Raw genomic sequence first — 18043 nt, 5'->3', positions numbered from 1 at the left:
CTCTGTCATCTCTTGACTCTGTGGTGCTGTCTAACTTGTATATCATCTCTGAGACTTATTTTCCATGTTCTGTAATATAGGATTTTTGTGGAGTTCCCGTTGTGGCTCAGTGGTTAACGAACCTGACTAGCATCCATGATGCGAGTTCAATCCCTGGCCTCGCTCAATGGGTTGAGGATCCGATGTTGCCATGAGCTGTGATGTAGGTCACAGATGCAGCTCAGATCCCTCATTGCTGTGGCTGTGGTGTAGGCTGGCAGCTACAACTCTGATTAGACCCCTAGCCTGGGAACCTCCGTATGCTGCCAGTGCGGCTCTAAAAGACAAAAAGGCAAAAAAAAAATAGGATTTTTGTAAGAATGAAATTGATAATAAGTATAAACAAGCACTTGCCTGTTTCAGAATAAACATGCAAAAAGTATTATCTAGTACTGCCTCTGTATCAATTCCTCCCTTAGCACAAGGGCTAGCCTGATATGCCAAGGGGATTTTACACTAGAGATCATACCTTTTGTTTTATTATTATTATTATTATTATTATTATTTGTCTTTTGTCTTTTTAGGGCTGCACCCACAGCATGTGGAGGTTCCCAGGCTAGGGGTTGAATCAGAGCTACAGCTGCTGGCCTACACCACAGCCAAAGCAACTCAGATCTGAGCCGTCTGCGACCTACACCACAGGTCATGGCAATGCCGGATCCTTAACCCATTTAGTGAGGCCAGGGATTGAACCTTCATCCTCATGGATGCCAGTCAGATTGTTTCTGCTGAGCCATGATGGGAACTCCAAGATCATACCTTTCATTATGTCCTATCTAGATCACTTGTGATATTATATGATAATCATGTCTGCACACTTACAACTTCAACTGGATCTAAGAACTGTGTCTTATTTGCCAGATTCCTAGTGCTTGATGGAGGAAATGAATCAATAAGCAAGATAGTGAACCAATGCTGTATGGAAGATTTCTTAAAGTTCTATTTCTGATAATCTAATGCAAGGGGAAGGAGGGTGTATGATGTCAGACTGTGTTTAGGGGATTTCATAAGGAAAAGTAATATGCTTATTTCTCATGGAAAAAGTATTAATAAAACAATACTATAGTTTTGGTTTAGGATACTCCATAAATTGAAGATGATGCTTTGATGATCAAGACCTAGGCAGAGAAATGCTTGATTTCTGACATGAGTTAAACTGGTCTTCCCAGATATTGGCAGTAAGGGCCAATAGTAATCAAACTGCTCTTTTTCCTAGGTCTTCGGAGGAAATAGGCCAATAGGAGCTAAGACCCTGTATTGGCTATCACAGCACTTCTGGAGAGGGAGAATAAGGAGTTCGGAACAGAGACAGAGGGGGGGAGCACCAGTCAAGGAGGGCTGGAGACTCTTGGGGTGCTTGGTGGTACTTTGAAGAACCCACATCAAGATATTCACTGAATCCAAATTAAATGTATTTCCAATTCAACTTCTCCTTAGCTAGATCCTCAAAATGCTCCTTCTCCCTCCAACATGAAGGGAAGTATGATGGAGGGGAATTAGGAATGCAAAGAAACAAGAGTCAACAAATAGCAATTCAAATATCTTGCTTTTGAAACTTTTACAAAACCATATGACCATTTTTATTCAAGGGTTTGGAAGGGAGCCTTTGCAAGTGAAGTGTTCCAAAGAGTATGCTTCAGTAGCTTCCTGGTAAGTCAACTTCTGGGATATTTTAAATTGCCACCTGCCCCCTTCCCCGGAGCTTCTCCCCTCTGTTATCTGCTCTTCCTATTTCCACAGCACTATCACTCCTTAGATACCATATAATTTTACTTATTTATTATGTCTCCCGTTGCTAGGTGTTCACTGATGTTTCCTACGTCCAGACTAGGGCTGAGTGCATAGTATATGCTCTAAAAAGATTTTTGAACAAATGAATGAAATAAATAATGCATACACGAGTGAGTGAATAAACTAAGGATGATCTAGGATCAGGACTACGACAATCCTGGGTTTGGAAATTTGAGTTCTATTCCAGACTCTGCCGCTTTGCCTTGGCCAGGTCACTTAATCTTTTTAGGTTTGTTTCCTCAAGTATAAAATCAACTGGTTATTTATTCATTCAATTAACATCCGTTGCGGCATAGCTCTGATCAAAGGAAGCATCACTGTATCCCCTGGTTTCCTAGCTTTAAAATCCTGGGAGAACGCGGAACTCCGTAGCTTCAAAAGTCCCGCCTCTTCCAGGTCCCGCCCACTCGCCAGCCCACCTTTAGGCGCCTCCCGTATTCAGCACAGCCTGCCGCCCTTGTAGAAGCTCCACCTTCTCTCGTCGCAGTCATCCAATGGCCTAGATACACGGCTAGGTGAATGCGGGGGAGCTTTAGGTGTCTTCTTGGCGCCTGACCAGAGTCTTAGGGAACTCAATGATCTTGAGTAGTCACTTCTCCGAGCTGCCCGTAGGATATGCAGGATCACCCGCTTTCCCAAGTTCCCTCGCAATGGTCGGACAAGGCTCCGGAGCCGGGTCGTTTCCCTCCCTGGGAGCCCTGGGTCTTCACTGGACGAGCCTCTTGCCCCGTGGCATTCTGGGAGTGGTAGTTTCTTCTTACCAGTTCTTTGCAGGTACTCAAGTGGCTCAGACTCACAGGACTACGATTTCCCAGACGCCCAAGCGAGCCTCTGGTCACGTGGCCAACAAGGCCGGTGGGCGGGGGCCCGGCCGGTGCTCTGCAGCTGTCTGTGACACCCGGAGCCCGCGGGTCGCCTTGGCCCCCAGAGACCCCGGCATGGTGCGCGCGGGCGCTGTGGGGTCGCATCTCCCCACGTCCGGTTTGGACATCTTTGGGGACCTGAGGAAGATGAACAAGCGCCAGGTAACGGAGCTCCTTTTGGGGGGCGCGTCTAGGGGCCGGGACCGTCTGCGACAGTGGGGAATCGGGGCTCCCGGGTAGGCTCCTGCAAGGACAGCGCCCCGTAACCGGTCCGGCGGCGACCCGAGGCACCCACCCTGGGCTCTTGGAGGCCCTGTGTTCAAATCCGCACAGACCCACGTGTGGGTACTTCCTTGCCCTGAGAGGAGTTCAGTTAGGGGAGGGCGGCCCCGGAAGGGGAAGAGAATAGAAATCCCGCACTTTGGATGTCAAGTGCGGTTGAAAAAGCGGGGAGAGATGACTCTACTGCGAGTGACAGCTGTTTGCACGAATTTTGCCACCTCGTGGAAGAGGGGACAGATTTCTCTGTGGGGTTGCTAAGGCCTGATATCCATGCAAGTGGCAGAAAGGCAGGCGAAAGATGGAGAACTTCCTAGCGGTGGGAGCTGTCCAGTGATGCCTCCTAAAACAATTTCTTCCCAAAACAGTGTTTTCCTGATGGTGCATGGGGACTAAACAAAGCTCCTTGTGCGGAAGAGCTCACTGGTAGTGTTCTGTCTTGTGAACTGAATCGGTGTTATAAAAGGGATTTCAGAAGTCTTCTCTAACTTCTTTCTCAGACTCCGTAAGGCTGGCAGCACCTTGACTATCAGAGGCAGTTAGTATGGAGTCTTTGGGCAGCTGGGGCTGATTTCCTACCCCTCTATGAGAGGAGCTTGGAGGAAAACGTCCTTCTTGCTCTCTCTTTAGCCAGCTCCCATCCATCTCTCTCTCTCTCTTTTTTTCCCAAGTTCAATTTCAGACTAGTGCAGTTGTGTGGAGGAATTTGGTGACTGGAATCTCATGAACAGTCTTGAGAATCAGGCTGTTTCTAGGTGTGCATATTAGATGATTTCCTGGGCGTTTCTGTGATTCAGATGAGTTGTGGCAAAGATCATCATTAGCTTGAAAAACCAGCAGCTAATGCCCTGAGCATTGATGCTGTTTACAAGAAAATCCTCCAGGAAGCAGAGCTTTACTTAAAAATCTAGACTTAATGGGCTAGGTTTTAAAAATGCCTCTAAAATTGGTACCAAATACTGATTGCAGACTATCAAGGAAGGCCTTCTGGAGAATATATCAATCCCCAAACCAGTTTGCCTTCAGAAACATCTGCATATTACCACTCTCAGTGATAAGGCCTCTTATAGCTGGTTGCATTGCCTATGTTTAGCTAAGTTTCTAATTAAAATTCAGAAGCTCAAATCTCCTGCCTCCTCATACTTTTTAAAAAAGCTTTGTCCTTTTGCTTCTTTTTCCCTCCAAAATAGCATTTTATGAGACATTGTCACATATGCTTGCTCCACCAGCCTTGGATGTGGGACCTCCTTTTTCTGCTGGCCTTGCTTACTGTTGATTAAGGAAAGAGCCACATGCAAAAACAAGGACTCTTTGTTTCTGTAGTGAGGAAGAGAGGAAGGAAAATAGCTATTGGCATTTTTGCCGCTCTGTCAGCCACAATATCTGGTCTGAAATGGTTGCTTAAAACTCTTAGACATTGGCTATTTCATCTCTGCTTGAAAAAAACAGCATGGGCTTGCTTCTAAACTCTGCTGGGGTGATTAAGTGCCAAGCATACCGAGTTGGTAGGCAAGATGAATAACAAGAAAAGGCACCAGTGAAATATGGGGTGTATATTTTAGAGTTCAATCAGCTTGTCAATAGTTCCATCAAAATTACATTTTTTAGATTCTGGGATTTCAGTCCAAGACTCAGATAGTAAGCTCCTTAAAGATGAGGTGTTGAAAGGGTGATCTGTGGTTTTGCAGTTAGTTTGGTTGTTAGATTTTTGTATAATTAGCTGTCTCTTTAGCAAATAGATGTCTTGCTCAAAGGGAGGTTCCCCCCTGCCCCCTGAGGAATTGGTTTTACTTTCGATGAATTTTTCAGGCATAGAAAATCATACTCTGGAAAATATATTCTTAGTACATGGTCTTTATTAGACAAGTGGCAAGATTGAATGATTTGCTTTTATCAGGCTTGAGCCCAGTGGTTTGAAAGCCTATATAAAAATGGCCGTCTTGGAATTCCCTGGTGGCCTAGCTGTTCAAGGATCCGGCATTGTCAGTGCTGTGGTTTGGGTCACTGCTGTGGCATGGGTTCAATCCCTGGCCCTGGAACTTCCACATACTGTGGGCATGGCCAATAAATAAATAAATAAATAAATAAATAAATAAGGGCAGTCTTTGTAGAAAACCAGAAAACTGTGGCTTGGGTCTTTCCTGGTCAGAGCTGTGATTCATAAGGAAACAATGGTTATTTATTAAACCTTTAAGTCAATTGGAGCAGGTGGCTGTTTTTCAGTGGAAACTCCAGTGAACAACTTCTGCTTTATACTTATGTGACTTGCAAGGCTGATTTTACTTTGAAAGCAGCAGTTTACCATATTATAGCCCAATACTTGAACAATATCTGTTTAGCATTCCAGTTTCCTTTTTCACACTCCTGCCTGGGAATTTAGTTTCATGATTTGCTGTTGATACAGTAGCCAAGGAGTTGGGAAAAATGGTATGCAGCTTTAGCCTTTTTTTTTTTTTAATTTTTGAGAAACTCATTTTAATGACTGTATTAAATTTTATGATGTGATTGTGGTACAATATATGGTCGTTCTCTTATCATCAGGCGTCTAGTGTGTTGCTTTAATCTTGAAAATATTTTCCTGTTTTCATTTATTACATCGAAATACCTTAGTTATTTTAGTTCACCTTTGGCCCCCACTTTTGTAACCTGCACAATTATTTCAAATTACATACTTTCACACAGTTGTGATTTTTAGCAGGAGACACTTTTGAGCTTTGCTTTTCCTTCCTTCCTATCCTATCAGAATGTTTTCATGCTCTGTCACACTCTTTACAATGATTATTTTAATGGCCTCCATTTTGTCAAATTGCACTGCCTTTAAGTACTCCCTCACCCGCTCCCAGATTTGAAATTAATCTATGCTCATCGTAGGAATTTTAAAGAATGGAGAGTAGTTTAAATTAAGACAGTCCAATCACTCATAATTCCACCATGCTAAGATAGCCTCTGTTAGCATCTTGGAGGAGCTCCAAGATGTGTTTGTTTTATAAACTGTTGTACGGTTTGTGAGGCTCCTACTGCAGCCCACATTTTTCCCTCAGTGTATCTCAAGTGTTTAGTCATGCTGTCAAAGTTCTTTATTCATTGTTTTAAATAATGCAGTAATTTGCCATTATTTACCCAGCCATTTCTCTGTTGTTGCTCATTTATTTCCTTTACCCTGTCATTAGAAATAAGACTGTGATAAATATCTTTGGGCCATGATTCCCTATCTGCCTTTAGTTTAGACTGTATTCCTAGAAGTAGGATTACTGTGCCTGGAGCAACCTCTTGATACTAATGCTTGACACTAAATTGCTTTTAGAATGGCTGTATCGACCTGCAGCCCCACCACAACATATTCTTGCCAAGCACTGAATATTGGCATTAAACAAACTAACTTTAAGCTTACTAGGCCAAAAAGGGGCTGGGGGTGGGAGGAGGCAGGATTTGATTTGAACACTTTAAGTTGGGGGGTGGGGGTCACACCCATGGCATATGGAAGTTCCCAGGCTAGGGGTTGAATTGGAGTTGCAGCTGCTGGCCTACACCATAGCCACAGCAAAGAGGAATCAGAGCCATGTCTGTGACATACACCACAGCTCACGGCAACACCAGATCCCCAGCCCACTGAGCAAGGACAGGGATCAAACCTGCATCCTCATGGATATTAGTTGGGCTCATTACTGCTGAGCCGCAATGGGAACTTCCCTAGACACTAAGTGTTTATTCACCACTTGTATTTCCTCTTTGGAGTATTTAATAGTTTAAGCTTTACCTCTTTGTTGTCGAGATTTTAGTGTTTTTCTTACTATGAGTTTGTATGTCCCCATCATGTATTTCTCACTAGTCAACAAATTGAGTATTTAACTTTTTGCCAGGCCTGTGTGGAATATTGAGGGTTCAGCTGTGAACAAGGCTGAAGTGATCCTTGCCTTTGTGGATCTTGCAGTTCAGTGTGAAAGAAGCATTAAATAATTATATGCATAATTATCAAGGTGATAGATGGTGTAAGGAAATACAGGATGCAGTGAGGATATATAACAGGAGAACCTAGGCTGCCTATTTTTATAAATAAAGTTTTATTGGAACACTGCCATGTTCATTGTTTTACATATTGTCTATAGCTGCCTCCCCACTACAGTGGTAGAGTTGAGTCATTCACAGAGATAAGAAGGCCCATACACCCTAAAATATTTATTCACCTGGCTCTTTACAGAACAAGCTTGCTGACTCCTGATCTAGGGGTCAGGGAGGGCTTCCCTTGGGAACTGATGTTTAAAGTAGGACTTAAAGGTGAGTGTTAGGTGTGCTAAGGAGTCTAGTGTGAGAGCCTTCTGGGCAACAACCGGTGAAGTTCCTGGAGTGGAGAGGAGCGTTGAAGCACTGACAGATCCACCCATAGATCCTGATGCTGGGCGGGGCAGCAGGGTGGTGTAGGCCAGACAGGGCCTTAGAGACCATAGTCATCCTCAGAGTGTGGGGTGCAATCAAAGGGCCTTAAGCAGGTCCTGGAGGGACCAGGTGACTAGAGGTGCATTGGCAAAGGAGTGCTGAGTGTACGATGGAGAATGCATTGAGAGAAGCATGTGTGGACATAGGGAGGCTGGCTCTCAAAGTGTCCAACGGGCTTGGCTGGTGAACTGGATGCGTGGGGTGGCAGTGAGCATGGAAGGAACTGGACAGATGCCAGAGATGTCTAGAGGACAGAATGGATGGCTGCAGACAGCTGGGTGGATGGGGATGCTGTGCATTGGGATGGGATCGCAAGCACTGAAGGCTTTCTGGGGAAGATAGGTTCAGTTTGGACCCTATGGGCTTGGAAGGGCCTTTCAAGACATCCGAGTGTCAGGGAGGCAGTTGGAAATCTCAGTATTGGGAGCAGTCAGTATGAATGTGCCAGCGCTAGCATTTGAAGGTCAGTTAGAGGAGGAGAAACTGGCAGGACGACTAGAAAGAAAGTGGTCAAAGGCGGACAGTATGCTCTCAGGCTGGACCTGCGCTCTCTGCACCAGAGCTAGAGGCCTAGCAGGAGAACATGAGTGGTGGGACCCACAGGGTGGGAGGTTCTGGGAAATCCAGAGAGGTAAGGAGAGACTTACTAAGGCCTTAATAAAGCAGGTCTCGCGGATTTTTCTGGTTCTCCCTGCCCTACCCCCACCCCTGCCACCTGCCACCTGCCACCTTTCCTCTCATTGAAGGAGAGATGACTTATGGGTATTCCATGGTCAAAAGTTGAAATTCTACCTACTTTTGTAGTTTATACAAATTAGTTTCATATCCTAAAATCACAGCCTTTTTTTTTTTTTTCAAGCAAGCACACTTCCAGCCTAGGGTTAGTGAACATTCTGCCACTTGTTCTCACTTTTGGTTTTGCCTTTTTCATTCCAGCTCTATTACCAGGTCTTAAACTTCGCCATGATCGTGTCTTCTGCGCTCATGATCTGGAAAGGCTTGATTGTCCTCACTGGCAGCGAGAGCCCCATTGTCGTGGTGCTAAGGTGGGTCCCACCGCTGTCCTGTTGCTGCCTGGGATCCAGGAACAGTGTGGACAGCCCAAAACTCATTGTTTTAATTGGATAAAGGTTTAGAGTTTTCCTTATTGATATCTGTTTGGAGAATGTTTCTTTTCTTTTTTTTTTTTCTGGCTTTTGCTGAAAAAAATCTTATCTTTTTCAATAGACATTTGAGGCCTTTAATCATGCTGTTGCTTGTGTTCTGATAAGGAACCAATAAGGAACCTGGGGCCCAGCAAGGCCAAGTCACTTGCATCCCACAGTTACTTTTGGCAGAACCAAAACTCGGTTCGAGATGTTCTGGCGCTCCTTCAGTCAAACAGACACACTTGCATGTGGAAATGATTATGAAATTGCAGTACATTGGGACTTTTTTTTTAAGCCTCCTTGACAATTCTAAGCCAATTTGGTTTGTCAGCGTAAGCTGTTGACATCATGAAGGATGTTTGACCTCAGGGAACACTGACCTTGGGGGGAGTGGGGGTGGGGAGGGGTGGTGGTAATCCCTGGCCCTTGAGGAAAGCAAGTCTAAGTTGTTATTAGTGAAACATTTCAAAGAACTGCTTTCCTAATGGGACATGATAATGACTCTTGATGCCAAACTGCAGTGTGCCCTTCCTGCTCTGAGGCTTGTTCTGGGAGGTTTTTTTAAATTGCAGTCCTGTTGTTGCAGACTCAGATGGTTTTCTTTCTTTTTTTTTTTTTTTTAAGATTTTAAATGATTTTTAGTTTTTGCATTATAGTTGGTTTACAGTGTTCTGTCAGTTTTCTACTGTACAGCAAAGTGACCCAGTCACACATACATATATACATTCTTTTTCTCACATTATCCTCCATCATGTTTCATCATAAGTGACTAGATATAGTTCTCAGTGCTATACAGCAGGATCTCATTGCTTGTCCATTCCAAAGGCAATAGTTTGCGTATGAGATGGTTTTCTAGAAACTTAATTCCTACTGCATGTCTTCAGGAATTTTTTTGAAGAAGTAAAGATGAAGCAATAGATGAAGTTACTCTAAGCATTTTAGCCATTATACTTTAAAAGAAAATGGAGCCCTGAAGCAATTTTGTTGTATTTTCAGAAGGTGACAAGGTAAACTTCTGTGTTGGAAGGAAAAAAATTTTTTTTTTCCTTTTCTTTTTCAGCCTCAGCCATGGCATATGAAAGTTCCTGGGCCAGGGATCAAATCCGAGCCGAAGCTGTGATCTATGCCACAGCTACGGCAACGCCAGATCCTTAACCTGCAGCACCGCAGCGGGAACTCCCCAAGTTTATTTTTGCTGTGACATTTTCTCTTTCTTTTCCTCTTAGTCTTTTATATTTCTAGCCCTCTCTACCTTTTTTATTCGAGTTTTCTATTTTTGAATGCTGGATCTGTGACTGCACTGAGTGTCACTGGTTTCACTTAAAAATAAACCTATCAGCAGGCCAGGCTCAGCCACACGTCTCCTGGCTGGGTCCGGTATGTGCCAGGGTTGGGAGGGGTGAGAGGACCAGCGTCTGGGGGGCGACTCCCAGTGTGAACCCATGTCTTCCTGTAAAGCTCCACATCTCTTCATTAGACTGGTTCTTTCTCGCCTGTCCTGCCCTCAACACACTTACTCATCGTTAGTTGCCTGGCCCCTGTATTTAGTTTTTATTTTCTCATGCATTTAAACAAAGCACGAGCATATATAAAATGAATTCTTTTTTGATGATTTCAGCTTACACTAGATTATAGTTTATTTTGAGTCCACCAAAGATTTTTAGCGTGGGTTTAAACAGGTGTCATTTGGGATTATTCATTGACCACCTCAAAAACAGTCAACCTTTGTAAGAACTGGGTTTTCTATAGAATATGGCTGAAAGGATCCTCCTGCAGGAGTCAGAGGACTTGGGTTTGAATCTTGTCCCACCTTCAGCTTGGCTCTTGGATAGATCATAACCCGCTAAGTGTATTTATTTATCTACTTCCCATTCCTTAAAAAGGTATGTCTGTGTCCTGGGTGCTGGGGATACACCACAAAACCTAAGAATTGCCCAAGAGAATCACCAGCTTTCAGAGTCTGTAGGTTTTTTAAAACCTCACCCATGGCATATGGAAGTTCCCAGGTTAGGGGTCGAATCGGAGCTATGGCTGCCGGCCTATGCCAGAGCCACAGCAACACAGGATCTGAGCCACATCTGCGACCTACACCACAGCTCACAGCAACGCCAGATCCTTAATCCACTGAATGAGGCCAGGGATCGAACCCGCATCCTCATGGATCCTCATCGGATTCGTTAACCGCTGAGCCACGACAGGAACTCTGTCTGTAGTTCTTAATTAAAATAGCATTTGTGAATGTAAGACTTTTTTTTTAAGGCTAAAAATTGGCTTTTATTTCAAAGAGTCCACGTTAATCTCAGTTCTTTTTCTACCTAACACAAACTGTAGAGGGGCTCACTAGTGCTCTTTTCATAGTCAAATCCCAGAAGAGATCATTCCCTTACGGTTATACCTTGAGCAATGAGAAGGTAACCACTGAGGCTTGTTTAATAGCTCATAGACCTATTGACTATTGATAGAAGTTGACATTTTAGGAGTTCCAGCTGTGGCGCAGCGGAATTGAATCCACCTGGTAACCATGAGGTTGTGGGTTCGATCCTTGGCCTCGATCAGTGGGTTAAGGATCCGGCGTTGCCGTGTGCTGTGGTGTAGGTCACAGACACAGCTCTTATTTGGCGTGGCCATGGCTGTGCGGTAGTCCGGCAGCTGTAGCTCTGATGGGACCCCTAACCTGGGAACCTCCATGTGCCAAGGGTATGGCCCTAAAAAGCAAAAAAAAAAAAAAAAAAAAGTTGACATTCTAACTGGTATGTTTGTTATATTCTTTATGAAATGAAACATTCACCTGGTGAACCCAGGGTACTTCTGATGTGATTTTGTGTTTTTTTCTTTCCAGTGGCAGCATGGAGCCAGCGTTTCACAGGGGCGACCTTCTGTTCCTAACAAATTTCCGGGAAGACCCGATTAGAGCTGGTGAAATTGTTGTTTTTAAAGTTGAAGGACGAGACATTCCAATAGTTCACAGAGTAATCAAAGTTCATGAAAAGTAAAGAGGCTTTACTTCTCTTTGGTTTGGTTTTGTAGACAAAACTGTGGACAGTTTGTTTGTTTGTTTTGCTTTTTAGGGCTGCACCCTTGGCATATGGAGGTTCCCAGGCTAGGGGTTGAATCAGAGTTGTAGCTGCCGGCCTACACCACAGCCACAGCAACGTGGGATCCAAGCCTCATCTGTGACCTACACCACAGCTCACAGCAATGCCAGATCCTTAACCCATTGAGCAAGGCCGGGGATCGAACCTGCAACCTCATGGTTTCTAGTCGGATTTGTTTCTGCTGTACCATAACGGGAATTCCTATGGACAGTTTTAATGGTTGACTAGAAATTAGCGAAAGCACGAGATGATATTCCTAGTTTTGACATTTACTAGTTGAGTGACTTTGGACAGCTAATTAACTGAGTCTGTACGAAGTGAATGATAATGCTCTACTCAGTAACTCACAGGCTGATTATGAGAATGAAATGAAGTGATGTCTGCTAAAGCACCTGAAAAGCTGTTGCACAATGCAAGGTGGAATGTACTCTTGCATATTAGTTACTTGAAGGACTCTCAAAGAAAATCAAATCTCACTGTAACTGAGAATGATTTTGATAAGAGAATTATGTTCTGAGATACAGAAAGCTCCCCATTTCTCTTTGTGCCTTTGGACTAACTGGCATTCATAGCAATAATATCAACCCTGGATGGATAAATATTCCTTTCTGCAACTCATCCTGATTCAATCATGGCATATCCTGCATTAATTCTTTCCCCACAAAGGGCTTTGCCTTTCCCTTGAATGCCAATGATGACTTATTAAGACACTTCTTGGGAACAAGAAACAATTACTTTTAGTTCAAATATATTAAATTTCCATGTGAGAGTGCAGTCATGTGATTAGCAAAAAAGTTAGATTTTATATACACGGTTGTTCATTTACCTTTATGCAGCTTAGTGTAGTATTTTACCTGCATGAGTTATGGAACTAAAATTAGGCATGTGTATTTGTATTTTTTAAATGATGGAGCATTGTACATTTCTGGTATTTGATTCTCATTCCATTCACTGCTTCAAGGTGTTCCTAAAAGAAGTGAATACGAAATATTCACTTCATTTTACTCTAAATGTGAGAATGACCGTGTTTCATTTTGTGCTAATACACTGTACCTTGTTAGTAGTACTGGCTAACTTACTGATGAAGAAATAAGCTCAGCCATGATATAACAGAACTCTCACCTGTTTTAAAAACAATTTCCAAAGATGAGAAATTGTTGAAATAAGATGATTTTCTGTAATTCACATGAATTGTGAGAGGCAGCCTGGATTTTTAGCCTCTTGATTTCCTGTATGTTCAGGGCTGCCAATCAGCTTGCTCCTTTTTTGTTGTTGTTGTTGTTGTTGCTATTTCTTGGGCTGCTCCCACGGCATATGGAGGTTCCCAGGCTAGGGGTCGAATCGGAGCTGTAGCCACCGGCCTACGCCAGAGCCACAGCAACGCGGGATCCGAGCCACGTCTGCAACCTACACCACAGCTCACGGCAACGCCGGATCATTAACCCACTGAGCAAGGGCAGGGACCGAACCCGCAACCTCATGGTTCCTAGTCGGATTCGTTAACCACTGCGCCACGACAGGAACTCCCCAGCTTGCTCCTTTTGGCATGGTTTCAAATCTTTGTGGGCTTGTAATATTTTATCAGATTATTTTATGCATTTTGTCATTTGGTCTTCCTGAAAGAAACCCTCTTGATAGCCCTATAATGCTATCATAATGTATTCCTAGTGTCAAGGCTGGGTAAGCGCCAGTTTAGAGGTTTAGGATGAATCCCACCTGTCTCTTTAACACAGTAGTAGCTTGATGCCATTTGTAATTCTTGTTCATTTGCAAGCTGGATTGTTCACCACTTCGCTCAGTGGTGACGCAAATGAGGCATTAACACACCCCATGATTGTTAAGGAAAAATTAATGTGAGGAGAGCTGAGAGCACACTTGCATTTGAATTCCCCTGTGCTCAAATCTGTGTAATCTGAGACCAAATTCATGTCCAGAGTGAAGAGGAATATAATCCACATTAACACATTGGTCTGTGAGGACTAAGAATTAAATGAAACAGATGCTGGAGCTAATCATTGCCTTCCTGATGCCCTTGTGCTTTGCCAAGCTTCTTGATGTTTTAGAATTTAAGTCGACAGAATTGTCATTTGATTTGTGGCAAATCAGTGGAGTGGTTATTGGCAAGCCGTCGTCTTAAACCAAGAAAGATCAAGTTATCTTTGACTGCTTTTCTCAGTGCCTGTATCTGCCTGTAACATGTTGGCTAAACTAATATTTTCCTAAAGATGCTGTGTTGGTAATAATTTTTGAGAGGGCTTTTTCTTGCTTTCCAGAGATAACGGAGACATCAAATTTCTGACTAAAGGAGATAATAACGAAGTTGACGATAGAGGCCTGTACAAAGAAGGGCAGAACTGGCTCGAAAAGAAGGACGTGGTGGGAAGAGCCAGAGGGTAAGTGAGGGTTAACTTTTGAAGTTATAGCGAAGATTCAGTCCAGACAAACATGTAGAAACAAAGAACCCAAATGTGTAGGTTAATAGAATGCATTATTACTAATATTATATGTCAGGAAAGTTGTTGTTGTTGTTGTTTGTCTTTTTAGGGCCGTACCCGCAGGCAGCATATAGAATTTCCCAGGCTAGGGATTGAATCGGAGCTGCAGCTGCTGGCCTACGCCACAACCACAGCCACACCAGATCTGAGCTGCGTCTGCAACCTACACTGCAGCTCGTGGCAATGCCGGATCCTTAACCTGCTGAGCAAGGCCAGGGATCGAATTGGCATCCTCATGGATACTAGTCAGGTTCATTACTGCTGAGCCATGGTGGGAACTCCAGAAGAGTTGTAAACAGATATACTTTATACTCTGAAGTCTAAACAGAACTTCCTAAGGGTCTAAAATCTGAAACTGAATGCAAGTATGCCATCTACATCATGGATTTAATTCTGTTTTTGAAATAAATCCTTACCTAGAGAGTACTTATTTATAGATTTAAAATAACAACTACAAGAAATCCTTCCAGAGATAACCACGGTTTAGCACTGTGATGTATATTCTAGACATTCCTCGTGCCTACAAAGATGTGTGTATGCATATATATCATCTTACATAGAAGAATTTTTTTTAACCCAACGTGAAGTTGGAAATAGCATTCTGTGTCGAATCTACATCTGTATTTTTTAAAATAGCTACGTGCTCTTCCTCAGAATCATAGCTTATTTAACCAGTCCTCTTTTGATGGGCATTTAGATTATTTCTTTTTTTTTTTGACTACTAAAACCAATTCTGTGATAAAAAATTTTAATACCTATCTTTGCATAATTGTCCCAGCTTGACTGACACAGCAGAGTCCATTCCGTATCCTCTTATGAAATATCAAAAAAAGGCAATTCTTCCCCTCTCTGGGTGGCCCTTTTTTTATGTTTAACCCTTGCTAGAGATGTCTCCTTTTAGCAAAATTCCACCAGCTGTCTAAGGCTGGCAAACCTGGGTGACCATTTTCTGTGCTTCAGCTTTTTCCATCAGATGGTGGGTAAAGACCTCTTTCTACCCCTTTTCTCCCTCTGCTCACCTTTTAACCATTTTTACTCAATTGCATGTTCATCTGAATATCTGCAGGGAAGTGAGAGAAGCTTGCAGCTGATCAGTGTTGTGTTTTTAGACATTCTGATGGTTGGCTTTGTATACGTGAGAGGTTGGAGCTACTGATGGGAAAGAAGACTGGAGGGTACGCAGGGGGCATGACCTTGTTTCCCATCAGTGACATGATTGAGACTTGGGTCAAACTGATTCCGCACTGACATTAATATTGTCGACATAATCATCGGCTGGCTTATGCTAGCTCATTATATCTGAGATCATAATCACGTCTGCGAGCAAATTGTGGAATTCATGTTTGTATTTGCTGGCAACAGACTTGTTTGTTCCATCTGAACAGCACTGTGAAATGAAAATGATGATGGATCCCTCAGTTACCAACTAATTATTCATATGCCTTCAAAGCTTTCTCTCACAGACGTTTTTATATAGGCTCTCTGACTCTTACTTCTCTACTAAGAAAAACTAAGAACCTGATTTGTGAAAGTTGCCAGTTCTTTTGTATAAGTGGTTCAACTAATTTTCATTCTGTTACGGTGAATATAGCCAGTGAGGACAAGTAGCATCTCCAGCTTGTGATTTGCCTTCTTAAAAAAATTGTCCTGGATGTTAGCTCTGATGCTTCTACTAATAAAGCCTTTTGACTTTTTTTGGGGGTGGGTGGGTGGTGCACATCGGTGGTATATGGAAATTCCCAGGGTAGGGGTTGAATCAGAGCTGTAGCTGCCAGCCTACACCACAGCCACAGCAATGTGGGATCTGCGCTCATGGCAAGGCCAGATCCATAACCCACTGAGTGAGGCCGGGGATCAAATCTGCATCCTCATGAATCCTAGTCCAGTTTGTTACTGCTGAGTCACAACCGGAACTCCTAATAAAGCCTTTTGAGACAGGAGTGAATGTTGTTTTTTATGGCCCAGTCAGTAGTGGTGTTCCCAAGGAAGATTTTGTTTCCTTATGCTGATTTATAGTGTTTTCAAGTATTGCTATCATCATATTACATTCTTTATATTTCTTGCTTTTTCATCCTGCAATTTAGGTTTTTACCGTATGTTGGCATGGTCACCATAATAATGAATGATTACCCAAAATTCAAGGTAGGAATTTATGTGCATGTTTGTATTTTTTTTTAATATTGGTGTTTTTTCATGTGCAGCTATAATGATGCAATCTGTTTAAATTGTTTTGCAAGCTAATTCTTCTGCAGAGTATTTGTAGTTCACTACAAATTGATATAATCATTTAAATCATTAACATCAAACTTAATTATTTAAAGTAGCTACTTTTACCTTTTATGTTTATATAGTGTGTTCTAAAATGGCGTATCGTTTTTGCTGTTTATTAAGGAAATCTTTCAACATACAACAACAAAAAAAAGTAGTATAATAACCCTATCTCCCAATTTCAATGAAAATAGTCTCTCTGTTTCTAAAAAATCACTGAAACACAATAGGAAACCTACACAGGGATGAGTAGTCCACTGGCTGTGTTTGTGGGGTGTGTGATCCTCAGTCCATCAAAATATTTTGGGCAGTTTAACTATCATGTGCTATTGAACAGCTCATTTGGAGAACAGAGCATATGGGGGACAGGTCATCTTTCGAGTCCTTCTTCAGCCTAGTATTGACCAGACCTTATCTGAATACATTTATAGACCAAATTTGTCAGTAGACCTCACAGTAATTTTCCACTGTGTTTTCTTTACAGTATGCTCTTCTGGCTGTAATGGGTGCCTATGTGTTACTAAAACGTGAATCCTAAGATGAAAAGCAGTTCCTGGGACCAGACCGAACTGCTAAAAAAGAGAAAAACTAATATATTTGAAATGTTCCACTTTCTGTATAAAAGGGAACAATGTGGAGACATTTTTGTCTTGTTCAAATAAATGATTCATCAGGAAAGATTGTTTTCTATTGTGGACTCTGATTTGAATGTGCTCCATCTCCCTGCCACTCCTGGTGATCACTCTAAACCCAGTCTGAGGGTGTACAGTGCCTCGAGGATCAGGCAGGCCATCTCGGGGCCTGGCCTACTAGTGGGACAATGCATAGACCAAATGTGTCACGTCTGTGTTTTGAAAAGAAAATTTTCCCCATAGCATTTCTGGGGTAAAAAAACAGACCCTTCCTTAAAAGGAAATGATGTATTGATTTATCTACTTTTTTTTAGGGCCGCACCCGTGGCACATGGAGGTTCCCAGGCTAGGGGTTTAATTGGAACCACAGCTGCCAGCCTACACCACAGCCACAGCAACTCGGGATCAGAGCTACATCTGCAACCTACACCACAGCGCACGGCAATGCCAGATCCTTAACCCACTGAGTGAGGCCAGGGATCGAACCCACAACCTCATGGATACTGGTTAGGTTCTTAACCAGCTGAGCCACAACAGGAACTTCAAATTCTGCATTCCTAACACTCCCAGGGGACGCCAATGCTGCTGGTGCCTGGACCACACCGCAGAGGGGCAAAGTGTTAGGGGAGTAGAAAGGAGGCCAGCGGTGTTATCAGATCCTCTCTTCAGTTTTGCAAAAATGTTCTCTTTTACTGAACTATATGATGTTGACATCCTTTTCAGCCAGAACGGACAAATCTACCTCATTCTTTTAGATTTGTCCGATTTTGACCTAGGAATTTAGAATCCCTAACAGGTTACTTAACCAGCTATGGGCTCGAGCATAACTCCCCTCAGCTTCGAATGGAGGATGAGAACTGCTGTCACCTCCCTACATGTCCCGAGGAATAACTAGGTGATTCCTTGAATGCTCTTGGCCCAGTGTTCCCCATGTGCACAGCACACACTTAGTCACAACACCCCCAGTTATGTGTGTTCTCTTCATTGGAACCTGTGCCT

At 43.0% G+C, this 18043-nt stretch overlaps 1 protein-coding gene across 1 annotated transcript; it reads left to right on the top strand.

The window, feature by feature from the left end:
• The first annotated feature begins 2480 nt into the window (after positions 1–2480).
• SEC11C (SEC11 homolog C, signal peptidase complex subunit) lies at positions 2481–17090 on the top strand. Its single transcript, XM_047767036.1, has 6 exons — positions 2481–2855; positions 8343–8452; positions 11394–11543; positions 13923–14042; positions 16229–16286; positions 16897–17090. Exons 1-6 carry the CDS (start codon positions 2481–2483, stop codon positions 16948–16950), a joined length of 867 nt encoding a protein of 288 aa, XP_047622992.1. The 3' UTR covers positions 16951–17090.
• Positions 17091–18043: the final 953 nt, after the last annotated feature.

This window comes from Phacochoerus africanus, chromosome 2 (genome assembly GCF_016906955.1).
Source record: "Phacochoerus africanus isolate WHEZ1 chromosome 2, ROS_Pafr_v1, whole genome shotgun sequence".
NCBI classification, from domain to species: Eukaryota; Metazoa; Chordata; class Mammalia; order Artiodactyla; family Suidae; genus Phacochoerus; species Phacochoerus africanus.
This window is presented reverse-complemented; position numbering and strand designations above follow the sequence as displayed.

Excerpts from the sequence above, each read along its gene's own strand:
- SEC11C (XM_047767036.1), top strand. The coding sequence starts at position 2,481 with ATGGTCGGACAAGGCTCCGGAGCCGGGTCGTTTCCCTCCCTGGGAGCC. Across the intron at positions 2,856-8,342 it reads GGAAGATGAACAAGCGCCAG|CTCTATTACCAGGTCTTAAA; the intron begins GTAACGGAGCTC and ends TTTTCATTCCAG. Across the intron at positions 8,453-11,393 it reads CCCATTGTCGTGGTGCTAAG|TGGCAGCATGGAGCCAGCGT; the intron begins GTGGGTCCCACC and ends TTTTCTTTCCAG.